The sequence below is a fragment of the Chlorocebus sabaeus genome, chromosome 9 (assembly GCF_047675955.1).
Source record: "Chlorocebus sabaeus isolate Y175 chromosome 9, mChlSab1.0.hap1, whole genome shotgun sequence".
Classification (NCBI taxonomy): domain Eukaryota; kingdom Metazoa; phylum Chordata; class Mammalia; order Primates; family Cercopithecidae; genus Chlorocebus; species Chlorocebus sabaeus.
The window spans coordinates 124,170,940-124,184,175 of record NC_132912.1 but is presented as its reverse complement, the minus strand read 5'-3'; the positions used below and the strand labels follow the sequence as shown (position 1 = coordinate 124,184,175).

Here is a 13,236-nt window from a genome sequence, read left to right as displayed (position 1 = left end):
TTGGCATTTCATTTATGGTGTGGGCAAAGAGGATGTAGACGTGTTAAAATCAAGTTAATATCTTACAGTTTTATGTAAGAAGAGGTTACCTGGAGATTCAGGTGAGGATGGGGCAGAGAGAAAGCTGCTTCTGTCAGAGCTTGGACAAATAAACTTGCCATGAAATGTCAATTTATTGATGGCAGTAAGAGTGTGCAGCAATGTGCTGAAACTTAGCAAGGTTTCTCTCAGCGTGTGCTAAATTGAAATAATCAAAAAACAGTTTAATAAGTTGCTTATATTTGGAGTTTTATGGTTCTTAACATTGCAAATTCTGAAGCAAGAAATTAGAGTTTCTCTCTAAGCTCACTTACTCATATGGCTGTATCAACGGCTGCCTTTATAAATCGAAAGACCTCAGTTGGGAAGTTTTATGAGATGGAGTCTCGTTCTCTTGCTCAGGCTGGAGGGCAGTGGCGTAATCTTGGCCCACTGCAACCTCCGCCTCCTAGGTTCAGTGATTCTCCTGCCTCAGCCTCCCAGTAGCTGGGATTACAGGCGGACACCATCACACCCGGCTAATTTGTGTATTTTTAGTAGAGATGGAGTTTCACCATCTAGTCTTGAACTCCTGACCTGAGGTGATCTGCCCGCCCAGGCCTCCCCAAGTGCTGGGATTACAGGCATGAGCCACTGTGCCTGGCCTGCCAACTCTTGTTAAGATGTGTGTGTGGAATGCTTTGTGTTCTTCCCCTTTTAAAAGATGTGTCTGTTGGTTTGTTTTCATGGATTCGCTCTCCCTTAGGAGACCCGGCTCTTGTATTCACGGTTTTCGTGCTTGGTTTGTTTTCACCGTCAGAGAAGGTAGGATGCTGTAGGGCTCTACCTACAGGTAGGATGTGCTCCCTACTTAGAGAGCGGGTTTGAGTTGGAAGGGTGGCGTCAGAGAGCCGCTGTGCACCTTTCACTGTAGCTGGTCAAATGTGGGTGTCTGTGGGGAAGAGATGGCCGAGGATGTCGGTGTTGCCGTGGGGAGGTTGTTCTGTTTCCTATGCTGAGAAGAGACAGACGAGGCAATGGGAACCTCATTGCTTTCACTTGGTGGGAGAAAATCGAGCAGAGCTTTCTAGCCAGGATTTTGTGTATTTGCTGAGTTGCAGTGGTTAATTCTCTGTAAAGCACGTGTTATGCTCATTTAGCCTGTATGTGGTCGAGAGGGTGACAGTCGTCTGAATGAGGCATAAGGCTTTGCCCTCATGGAGTTCCTCAGGTCACATTTTGAGGTCAAAGACCATAAATTGGGATGGAAATTTCTAGATCTTGACGGAACTCCAACTTTTTCTTTCTTTCTCTCAAAGCCGCTGGATTACAGGATTCTCTCAAACAAGGCTGGCAGGAATTCTGTCCATCCCAAATAAGTATGCAAATCTACAGGTCAGACGGCGCCCCAGACATACTCCCCACCGGATCAGGGAGATCGTGGTCTTTTGAGAGACAAGCATTGGATATTATTCTAGTAGGATCTTTTGGAAATTATGCTCTATTAGAAAAAGGAAGTTCTCATTTTACTGGTTCAGTGTACACTCTGTACTGAAACTGAAAAGTAAAGAACTTAACCCTTTAAATTTTACATTTTGACCGGGCGTGCTGGCTCACGCCTGAAATCCCGGCACTTTGAGAGGCTGAGGCAGGTGGATCATTTGAGGTCAGGAGTTCGAGACCAGCCTGGCCAACATGCTAAAACCCCATCTCTACTAAAAAAATACAAAAATTAGCCAGGCGTGGTGGTGTGTGCCTGTAATCCCAGCTATTCTGGAGGCTGAGGCAGGAGAATTGCTTGTACCCGGGAGGCAGAGGTTGCAGTGAGCTGAGATTGTGCCATTGCACTCCAGCCTGGGCAACAGAGTGAGACTCCATCTCAAAATAAATAAAATAAATTTTACATTTTGTACTAAAGAAACAAAGCCATTCTGTATGTGAGACTCCCACCGAGTGTGCATAGGGAGGGACTGGAGCTGGGGCCTGACTTGAGGCTTCCCATCTGGCTTGGACAGTGAGAAAAGCAGTGGCATTTGGATTGAAGGCTTTTGTGATCTGGGTGACGATTTTGAAGTTTCTCTTTAGGTCATGCTGTACTTAGAAGTATCTAGAACCATGATTATTTTCAGTTTCTGAGTTTCATCTCCAAGAAAACAAATGGGATTTGTTGTTCAGCCTCTCATGTTATTCCTATCAAAGGGAGGCATTTCTTGTTTGCTCAGATGGGCTAAAAGCTTTTACTTCTGCTCGAACCACCCTAGGAGCAAAACAAGGCATGTGAGAGATGAGCATGATAGATTTTCTAGATTTCTCTAGAAGAAAGGCTTTTTAGACGGTGAAAGTTGATGAAGCCTGCTGGCGTTTTTACAATGGACATCCTCCATGTCTGCACATCTCAATCTCCTTCATTCTTACTAGTGGCCAATATGCTCTTCTTTCATGGATATAGTACAATTTGTTTAATCATATTAAACAATATGATTGTTGTGCAGATCTTTTGTTTTCCAGTAAGAAAACACTACAGTGACAAGCTTTGTACACGCTTATTTTTTAGGCATCTGTGTGAATATTTTTCTAGAACAGATTTGTAAAGGTTGGTTAACTGGATCGTTTTCGGTAGATTTCAGTCAAACATTGTAAAGCTCAGGGGCCTTACTTACTTGGAGTGCTTGCTGTCTTTGACGGAGGGCTCCCCTGTGCTTTGGTTTTTAGCTTCTTTGCAAATCATTGGAGAGAAGATACTCTAATTAGGAGTTCACCCGTTGTAATAAGAGGGTATACTTCATTCCTGGACATTAAAAAAAAACAAACTTTTCCAGCTTGAAGGAAACATTCTCTTCCCCTGAAGGAAACCCAGCTATGCAGACACCAGCTGATAATCTTGCATTCCTGAGAGATGTTGCACCCCCTATGGTGAGTGGTGGCTGCTGAGGCTCTGATGTGACTCCCAGGCGTGAATGCTCTCAGCTGTGTTTACTTCAGCTCCTCAGGAGGGAGCCTGGGAGACTGACGTCTGAGTTTTATATCAGTGTCAAAACCCAAGCACAACCTAGGGAGGGGCCTCCTGCCTAGTGTGTGAGGGTCAGGAGATAGAAAAGCTCTCACTGAGTAAACTGGACAAGGTCAATATACCTCGCTGATTGAGAAGGTAGGTTTTCCATGACCCTAGAAATTGATCTTGTTCACTCTGAGATATTGTCATCTTTGCTATGTCTCCTTTTTAAAAAAAATTGTGGTAAAATATACATAACATAAATATACCGCTGTAACCATTTTTGAATGTGTAATTCAGTGACATTAAGTACATTCCATTTGTTGTGCAATTGACATCACCATTGTTCATCTCCAGGACTTTTTCATCATCCCAAAACCGTGACTCCTTTTAGCAAAAGGAGACCAATTTCGAACCTAAATTTGGCATCATCACTCTCTGGTTACCAAAGAATCTTCAGTTCTGGTGAAACTTTTTGAAGACAGAGAGCTCAGAGTATCTTAAACACTTGGGGTGTAAATAACACACAGTCCTGCTCCTGTAATTTGCCCAAGAAGACCCAAATTGATACCCAGCTGGTAGAAGCCACTCAACCCGAAGCCAAATAATACAGCCTGGAACATTAATTAGGGAAGGTACTTTGCCTCCACCTGCTTCGGTCTTCCCAGGCCCTGAGCCCAGCCAGCACTTTACTCTCTCCTTCACTTCATCGAGCAAGCACAAAGGCATTAGTGGTGTTTTGCTTCTAGCATTTCACAGGGTGCAGCCTCCATCAGTCACTTTGTGACTTTAGTGCTGGAGGGAGGACACTTCATTTTTACCCAAACAAGTTTGTTCCGCAGACTTCACTGTCTCTGCAGAGAGAGGTGTGTGTTTTAGAGGAAGTGGGAGCCCCAGCCGATTCTGCAAGACTTCCGAGAGTCAGATATCCAGACAGAAGATGCGGATACCTGGGTGACCAGACAGCAAAGAGGAAAGAATAAAAGGAGCATGCACAACAAACCAGTGACCTTCTACAAAAATGTGTTAAAAATAAACCAAAAAAACAAAAACAAAAACAGGTGACTCTGGCTGCCCAGCATCCCAGACCACTCATCTGTTCTAGAAGGTGACAAGCCAAAATACCGGCTGTGGGCACCTGGGCTCTTTCTGAAGGTGCCATTTTCCTGGCCATTGTAGCCTTCCCTTTTTCTGCTGATCATTTTTAGTTCTGACCTTCCTTTTGTGCTGATCTTAAGAAGCTGGAGAAAGCTTCATGTTTCTGCGAAAACAAAACTCAGAACCCAACGAGATTTAGCCTGTCAGGCTTGAGTGCATTAGGTGGAGTCTTGACAAGGCAATGAACTCATTCTACTAATTGTAATTAGCGCGAGGCCTTTAGCAAGTTCTGGGCTCCTCAGACTTCAGAGGGCTTTGATCGGCCTCCTCCTCCTAATAACCATGCCTCATGCTAACTGGTTTAGTGCGTTTTTTATGCAACAAAAGCAACCACCGCCTACTCTTTAGAAAAAAGCTAGGCAGGCTTTAGAAAAAGAATTCTCAGTTGTTTTCACTTGTCCTCCAGATCGCAGAATGTTCTTTCCCTTTTCAGCTCTTTGGAGTTGCTAAGAGACTGCCATTTTGGAGGAAGGGTAATTAAATTTTGATTTTAATTTAAAGACAGAGCAGGCAAGGTTATCCACGCTCCTTAAGTGAATAGGGGCTTGAGAGCAGAAGACTGGCTGTTTCCAGATCAATACTGGGAACTCCGTGGGATTGGAGTCTCTCGGTGTTTGACTGCCCGAGAGAGGTGGCTTTGAAATGGCTCTTTGTGGCAAGTACTGCCTGACTTTTGGGGAAGAATGCTCAGGAGACCAGTGTGAGCCGGGAAACCAGCCACTCTGTGCTTGATGAATTTATAGGTGTAATTTAAGAGCCTGGTTCTCCTTCTGATCCCCGGGATGCATGTTTACTGAGCCTGTAGACATGAGGCCTCTCGGCTCAGTGGACATTCTTTATGGCCTTTGCTATGTCAGAGCAAAAGCTGTAGATCTCTTATGAGCAAACATATTACTATGTCCAGAGGAGGACTGGCATGTTATAAAATTTCAATGGTCAATTAACAAAGATTTATTCTTTGTCACTCAGGTAGGTTTTTCCTCTCTCTCTCCCTCAATAATTCCCTCTTGGAAGGAAGCAGGCTGTGCTTTCCTGCTGCAGTCTTTAGTTGGGTTATGGCTCCCAGCTACAGAGCAGGGCTTGACAGAGCCCATCCTGATATTTAAATTCTTAGCAGCTGGGCTTTCTGCTTTAGCGGAGTGGACACTTGAAAAAAGGGGGCGAGACCAAGAGTGAGAGCAAGAACACTGGGAGAGAATGTATTTTTTTTAAAGCACTTCAGCCTGTGTTTACTACGCGTTTATTTGGTGGAACCTCATTCCAGCAGTGCAGCCAACTGTCCCGGCAGCAGTGGCCGCACCCTTTGGACTGCTTTCCATTCCGTCTTAATTTGGAATTCACACAGGCACCTTCCAATCATGCTTTTGAAGGTTCTCATCTTGTTCCAGGTCCACGCACGGTGCGTTTGCAACCTGCTGAACTCAGAATGTCTATTCTTATATGTGTGTATATATATATATAATTAAAATTGCAATAAAGAAACAGAGGAGCTACTCATCAGCCTGTTTTCCGTGTGTTTATCTCACTCCCTTTGTAAAAAGGAAAATCTGTTTTATGTAATATCTGAGAGTTAAACATGCTAGAAGAGAACCTTGCCTAAAACTAAATCCTTCCTGTCCTTCCTGGTGGAGAAGATGTGATTTTTGTTATCACATAGTAGAAGAGATGAACTAGCACTGGCGTTAGTCTCTCACCCAGAGATAATTCATCAGTGAATTCTTTTTATATCAGCTTGTTGCAAAAAAAGTTGCAAACTTGAGGGGTTTGGTTTGCCCAGGGACTGGGGAGGTTCCTGGTGGGGAGAACACATGAGCTATTGGGGTCATCATCCCCTTTGTCTCTGCCCTAGTACCCACTGGGCCAGGTCACAAAGGGGGCCCCCACTCTGCCCAGCCTGCATCCTCGTCCACCATCTGCACCCTGCCATCACCTCGGTTTTTCAGAAGTTAGGACAGGAGTCCAGGCGCTGTCATCTACTTACTGCTCACTGTTCCTGAGGTTCTTATGGATTCCGAGAGGTGGTGGATGGCTGAAGGGTTCGAGAGGAGGAGCGCAGGGTTCGGCAGATGCTGGCATCCTGGGCCCTTTTCCAAGACGTCCAGGCCTCCTCCTCCGACTTGTTTAAGGGCAGAGAATAAGGTTGCAAAGGAAATCAAAGCCTGATGTGGAGAAATGAAACATGAGACCTACTGACTTTTTAAAAACATTTTAAATAACATTCTCTAAGGTTTCATTTTATACCGAAGGCAGCTGTAATAAGTTTGGAAGACAGTGTAAGGTTTCTATTACAGAGCAATCCTGCTTGCAGTTTTTCTACCAGAAGTGAGAAAGGGCGGAGGGGGAGTGGAGGTGGTTAAGAGGTTATTTTGTATAAGGTGAGAAAATTTGAAAAGATGAATTCAAGACTGCAAGCGTGTAACATTTGGTATGCTGTCATTTGCAAATGCAATAACATTAAGCCATTGCAAACTTGGTGTGTGTGTGTGTGTGTGTGTGTGTGTGTGTGTGTGTGTGTACATAGTCGGGATAGCATTGGAATAACTTAATAACTGGAGCTCAGCAGCACTTTGACCACAAGGAAAACAAGACTGCAGCTCTGTAGTGGGCCCTGCCAGTGTTGCCCCAGTGACTAAATTCTCTGTCGAAGCCTGGCGCAGGCCAGAGATGTCAGGCGGTATGAAAGCACTCATTGTTCACAAGGCATCATTATTTGGTACTGCATACACAATGTTTGCTTGTGAAACGATTTATTAGAAACAAGTATGTTTAAGAAAGAGGACTTGGTTTGAAACTCAGTTGATCTGGCTTATGACATTTAAGATTTTATTACCTTTGTTTCTAAGAATAGATATGTAGGCCCACTGTAAATATTTATCTTAAAACGCACCCACACTACACACACATGCATGTGCAAGTACAGAACTGGAAAATGGAGCCAGGGCATGAATTGATACCCAAAGTTCACATTTCTGTGTGAAGGAGTAAACCTTCTTACTATTTGCTAGGTGCATAGGAGCATAGTTTGTGACCTTGGCTGGCAGGATCTAGCCCAGAGGACGGCTTCCCCTAATGCTGTGAAGTCTCTTGGTAGGAGGCTTGGTGAGGGGAGAAGAGTGTGTGTTTGTTCGTGCGTGGACTTAGCTCTGTCCTTCCCACATGGATGAGGCCAGCTGAGATTAAACCAGACCTTGGTCGCTGCCCGCCGTGGACAGGTCCCTGGGATGTCCAGCCAGCTGCCAGGCGTGACCAGGAGGCTTGCTGGGGCCCATCCCTGGGTCAGCGTACGAGCCAGAGAGCAAGGGTTTCACGTGACGTTTGAAGGGACCCAGCTTTGAAATTTTCTGCCCACAAACACCACAAGTCTTAACTTCTGGTTCTTTGCTAAGCCTACATGGGCAATATAGGAGCAAATGAATGATTTCTTTGCGGCTCCAATATCCTTATCTTTATAATGTGAAAACATAGATGTCTGTAAAGTGATGGGAGATTCTGGAATGAAATGTGCTAAGGGTAACCACTAGCACTTTTTCTTTCTTTTTAAAGACCAGCAACAGGCTTATGCAGTAAAATCAATTTGCACATGGTCTGGCTCTTGTCCAACAAATTCCACTAGATGATATTTTAATCTGAAAGGCCCAATACAGGAAGATGTAGATATCTATCGTTCTAATTTGCTGTTTCCAGCCCAGTGCACGGGGACTCTCAGGTACAGTACAGAGACATCCTTGGTGTGCTGAGCTGGCTGGGTTCTCCTCATTTCCCTCAGTTGTTTTTAACACTGGAGGTTAGGGTAGTGGTACCCACACGCAGGGGAGGAAGAGAGGGAGGAGGCTGGTAAGTGCAGGCCTGTCGGGATGGAGTTGTGTTCTTGAATGGACACATGATTGTGTTTTGTGTGGCTTTTGACAGATCTGTGTAGGAAGGTTCCAGTAAGTTTGTATGACAAGATCAGGTAGTAGTGTGGTGGTATGGTGGTTATTTAATTCTTTTTATTGTATTTTATTGTTGCAAGAATGCTAAGCATGAGAACTACCATCTCAACTACGTTTTTTTTTCTTTTCTTTTTAAAGACAGGGTCTCACTTTATTGTCCAGGCTGGAGTGCAATGGCATGATCGTGGCTCACTGCAGCGTCAACTTCCTGGGCGCAAGCCACTCTCTCACCTCAGTCCCAAGTACCTGGGACTACAGGCATGCACCACCATGCCTGGCTAAGTTTTTTATTATTTGTAGAGATAGGGGTCTTGCTATGTTGCCCAGGCTGGTCTCACACTCCTGACCTCAAGCAATCCTTCTGTCTCGGCCTCCAAAGTGCTGGGATTGTGCTCAAAGGCATGAGCCACTGCGCCTGGTCTTAAACTAAGTTTTAAGTGTACAATATGCTGTTGACTATAGGCACGATGCTGTGCAACAGATCTCTAGAGCTTGTTCATCTTGTTTGACTGAAATTTTATGTCCCTTGATTGCAACTCACCATTTCCTTCCCTATCCCAGCCCCTGGCAACCACTGTTCCACTCTTTTATTTTATGAATGTGATGAATTTAGATACCTCATATCAGTAGAGCCATGCAGTATCTGTCTTTCTGTGACTGTCCTGTTTCAGTTAGCATCATGGCTTCCATGATGTCACATATTGCACCATTTCCTTCTTCATGACTGAATAGTATTCCGTTGTGTATATAGCCACGTTGTAAAAATTAATCCTTTGGCAGACACTTAGATTGATTCCATTTCTTGGCTATTGTTAATGGTGCTGCAATGAATATAGGAGTGCAGATCCTGATTTCAGTTCTTTTAGATAAATAGCGAAGTGGGATTGCAAGATCTTAGGGTAGTTCTGTTTTTAATTTTTTGAGGAACCTCCATATTGTTTTCCATGGTGGCGGCATCATTTTATATTCCCATCAACAGTGTGCGGGGGTTCCAGTGTCTCTACATCCTTGCCGACTCTTGTCTTTTTTTTTTCTTTCCTCCCATCCTGACAGGCGTCATGTGACAGCTCCTTGTGGTTTTGATTTGCATTTCTCTAATGATTAGTGCCAATGAGAAACTTTTCATCCACCTAGTGGCCATTTGTGTCTTGGAGAAATGCATAGTTAAGTCCTTAGGCCATTTTTCCATGGGTGTTACTTAACACTTGAGGAGCCTCGTGTGTGGTTGCTAGCACACCTTGGCTTGATTGTCTCCGCAGAAGTTCTGCAGAGACCACCTCTTAGCTGGAGAGAAGCCTTTCCAGACATAAAATGAGAGGGCGTATTCTTTGTTGAGAACGTGTTCTCGAGGGACAGAGAGGCAAGACAGGTGAAGCTAGGAAGTAATTTTGGGATACCGTCTCTGCCCTTTTATAGGGCAGACTAAAACATAGCCAGAAGTTGGAAACTAGCATCTCCTTATGTTTCATTCAGTGTCATATTGGAATAAGCTAGGAAACATCTACTTGTGCATTTAGTATCTGGCATAGAGTAACACCTGATATTCATCAAAGAGCTAGATGGGTGAATAAAGAATGAATGAATGGGGTGAATTCCACAATAAAGAGATGAATCCCATTATTAATCAAATCTGTTCATAACTTTGGGCTTTAGGTTTTAGTTTAATTTTTAAAACAAAGGTTGGAAGTCTTCTCAGAGCATCTTAGAAATGTATTCGAGCTGAGCGTGGTGGCTCACAGTCTGTAATCCCAGCAATTTGGGAGGCTAAGGCGGGTGGATCGCCTGAGTGTAGGAGTTTGAGACCAGTCTGGGCAACATGATGAAATCTTATCTCTACAAAAAATTTGAAAATCAGCTGGGCGTGGTGGTGGGTGCCTGTAGTACCAGCTACTCAGGAGGCTGAGATTGGAGAATCACCTGAGCCTGGGAGGCCGAGGTTGCAGTGAGCTGTGATTATGCCACTGCACTCTGGCCTGGGCAATGAAGTGAGACCCCGTCTCAGAAAAGAAAAAAAAGATGTATTGGGAGACACGTGCCTATCGAAACCATTTTTGGTATTCAGAGTGTCCTTAAAGTTAGTCTTGTCATTTGCCTGTGATGTTAAGCTTGTGGTTGAGGTGAGTCTTTGAGATGATCTCAAATAGGATAAGTGAAGAAGCATCCCCTCCCCTACCATTTGTCACTTGGATTGTCAAAGTAGAATCTCTTCCCTTATTCATCAGGTGGCTATGGACAGCCAATAACCTGGGATGTATTAAGTTCTTTTCGAGATTTTCTAAATAAGTGTTCTTTGTACAAGGGTCGCGCTCCAGCAGTCTCCTTTGAAGTTGCTTCTGTTATTCATGGGGCCATGGTGTTATTTCAAAGGCGTCAGCCAGCAGGCTTGAGGCTTTTCTGGCATGAGTTCACTGACAGGCCTCTGGACAACATAGCTTATTTACTGGTCTCTCCTTCTCCCATCCCCGCTCCTCCTTTCTTCCCTCTCTCCACCAGAGCGATCGCCTCACCGGCCCATCCTCCAAGCCGGACTGCCGGCAAATGCCTCCACAGTGGTTGGAGGAGACGTAGAGTTTGTCTGCAAGGTTTACAGTGATGCCCAGCCCCACATCCAGTGGATCAAGCACGTGGAAAAGAACGGCAGTAAATACGGGCCCGACGGGCTGCCCTACCTCAAGGTTCTCAAGGTGAGGACTTTCTGAATCTAAAGGTACCCACAATTGGGGTCTCCTTCATGGGTCTGGCCACAGGTTCTTTGATTTCCTGTTGGAGTTGAGAGAGGATGATTCTCTGTTTTGACTAGCTAGCAGAGAGTGTGCTAAGGAATTAACAGATCATTACGCTTGCTAGTAAAATTTCAGAAGGGAACTATAGAGTAGGGGAAGAACTACTAAACTTGGAGAGAGAATAGTTCAGCTGTTTATCAGCCCTGAGATCACAGACATTTAGGCTTAGCTGCACATCTCTAAAAGTAGAGATCATGATACTGTCTCCCCGATAGGGCGGTTGTGCAGAATAAATGGGATGGAGTGGATGGAATGAGCTTTGTAGGCTCAAGCCATTGTGCCAGTGTTGATTGTTACTCTGATGTTGTTTTCTATTAATAGGACGTTAGGATCCAATTTTAGTAGCCACCTTTTAGAAACAATTTGGATTTTTTTAAAAAACAAACAAACAAACCCCTGACCTTGGAAATCCATTCACAGGTGATTTAGACAATAAACCCTAGGTCATGTTTCTGCACCAGTGAAATGTTGAACAAGGAAAATATCTTTCCCTCCTTATTTCTTGTTTGCAAGCCCCCATTTTCATAGCATCTGCCTCTTTTTTCAGATCTAGAATTTGCTCTTCAGGAGGCTAAGGACACAGGTAGCTAAACCTGTACAGCTGGCTCTTAGCTCCTTGCCTACCACGCCTCCCATGTCTAGTTGCTCATAGAGAATGAATGTCCTTAAGAACATTCTTCCAGTAGAACCATAGGTGACCCAAGTAAGAACTTTCAGCCAATGAGGTGTTCTCACCAGCTAACAATTCCGAGGATCAAAGGCAATGGAAAAAGATGACCAACCTGGGGACCCACCCGACCTATCCAGTTAACTATCGGTCACACCCTCCTGCCCTTCTCTCCACCAGGTCTCTCCATTGTCCACCACTGGACTGATTTTGTTCTTTCAAAACCCACAGCCCTTTAATGCCGCTGTTTAGATGTAATGGAGTTTGTTTTCTTGCGGTGTGTTGGTGGTGGGACCATAGACAGTGCTAAGACCTTCCTGGTTGGCCGTTATATTGTTCTCCTGTGTCTGTTCTAGCACTCGGGGATAAATAGTTCCAATGCAGAAGTGCTGGCTCTGTTCAATGTGACCGAGGCGGATGCTGGGGAATATATATGTAAGGTCTCCAATTATATAGGGCAGGCCAACCAGTCTGCCTGGCTCACTGTCCTGCCAAAACAGCAAGGTAACAATGCTTTCATTTTTGTCTTTTTTTAAAAAGAAAGCTGGATATAGAAGCTGAAAAGACTTGGTGCTTTGGGAGACTGCAGGCAGCTTATAGGATAACTCTTGTGGCCTTGGTATATTTATAATAATCTTTCTTCGGTAATGCAGCTGGTACGATGCCAGTAGCCATGGAAAAATGCCCACAACGTTCAAAGTGCTTGCTCCAATTTCTTCTAGAGATTAGCCTCCACCCCCACCCAGTTTTTAAGTTGCTCCTTCTGGTTGGTCTTGTTTAGGCTGCACATTTCCCATCATTACTGCACATTAACACCATTTAAAACACACACCTCCATGCCCGTTTAATACGGGGCATTTGAGTATCAGCAGAGTTTGTCTCCTTCTACTGTAAGTTTTAGGGAAATATTGGCATGATGCAATTTGTTCAACAAAGCATCATTTCTTTGGTTGCATACCTGATCCTGATGAGATGCTGTTCTTGACCTCGTTGCACCAAATTTGAGGGGAGTTCGTCTTACTGAATGAACGTCCTACTGGCCGCTACTAAAGGCGAAAGGTTGACTTTTTAAGTTTGTCATGACTCACATTCAAATATTTATTAATAAAAAGAAAAAAAGCCCAGTTTTTTTGGTTACCAAGATGATGCTTGATTCCATTTCTTTTTGTCAATGCTATGTAAGGCAAGATGGTTTTGCAGAAGTAAAAATAACCAGAGCCTGGTAACCAAGACAACCTTCCACCCCGATTGGTTCCCAGAGGGCCAGGAGGATGGGTGAGGTGTCCATCTGAGCTTATGTGCAGTGTACTGCCTTAAAACACAGCAGTTTAGATAGAACTACCCTTTCCTCTTGGTGGGAGTCTGCAGCCAACAGGACCAGAACCAGCTTGGCCTTCTGGGCACCATACTTTTGGAAAACCACCCCTAAATGCAAACCAAAGCACAGGCCAAGAGAACGGACCTCTGTGGGTTGATTTTTTCCATGCATTTGATTGCGTGCATGTCTAGGAGGTGAAGCCGGTGTGGTGATGGGCCTGTGGAGGTGAGCTGGTCAGTGTTGCTCCGTGTCTCTCGGTTGTGGGCTTTGTGGATGGGCTGCAGTCGGAATCTCCCAGTGGCCAGCACCCCCTGAAGCCCCCGGTGCGACGCCTTGTGGTTCCACAGCCCCCTCCACAGTCATTCCTG

At 44.7% G+C, this 13,236-nt stretch overlaps 1 protein-coding gene across 6 annotated transcripts in view; it reads left to right on the top strand.

The window, feature by feature from the left end:
* The window catches only part of FGFR2 (fibroblast growth factor receptor 2), a 121,406-nt gene that overhangs the window by 68,599 nt on the left and 39,571 nt on the right, over positions 1-13,236 (top strand). For 4 of the 6 annotated variants that reach the window (XM_007964286.3, XM_007964279.3, XM_038009620.2 and 1 more), the window contains one exon: positions 10,594-10,784. In XM_007964286.3, the coding sequence (XP_007962477.1) occupies positions 10,594-10,784 (191 nt within the window). Of the gene's footprint in view, positions 1-10,593; positions 10,785-11,906; positions 12,055-13,236 lie in introns of all 6 variants that reach the window. The other 2 variants (XM_038009619.2, XM_007964278.3) reach the window with 1 other exon arrangement.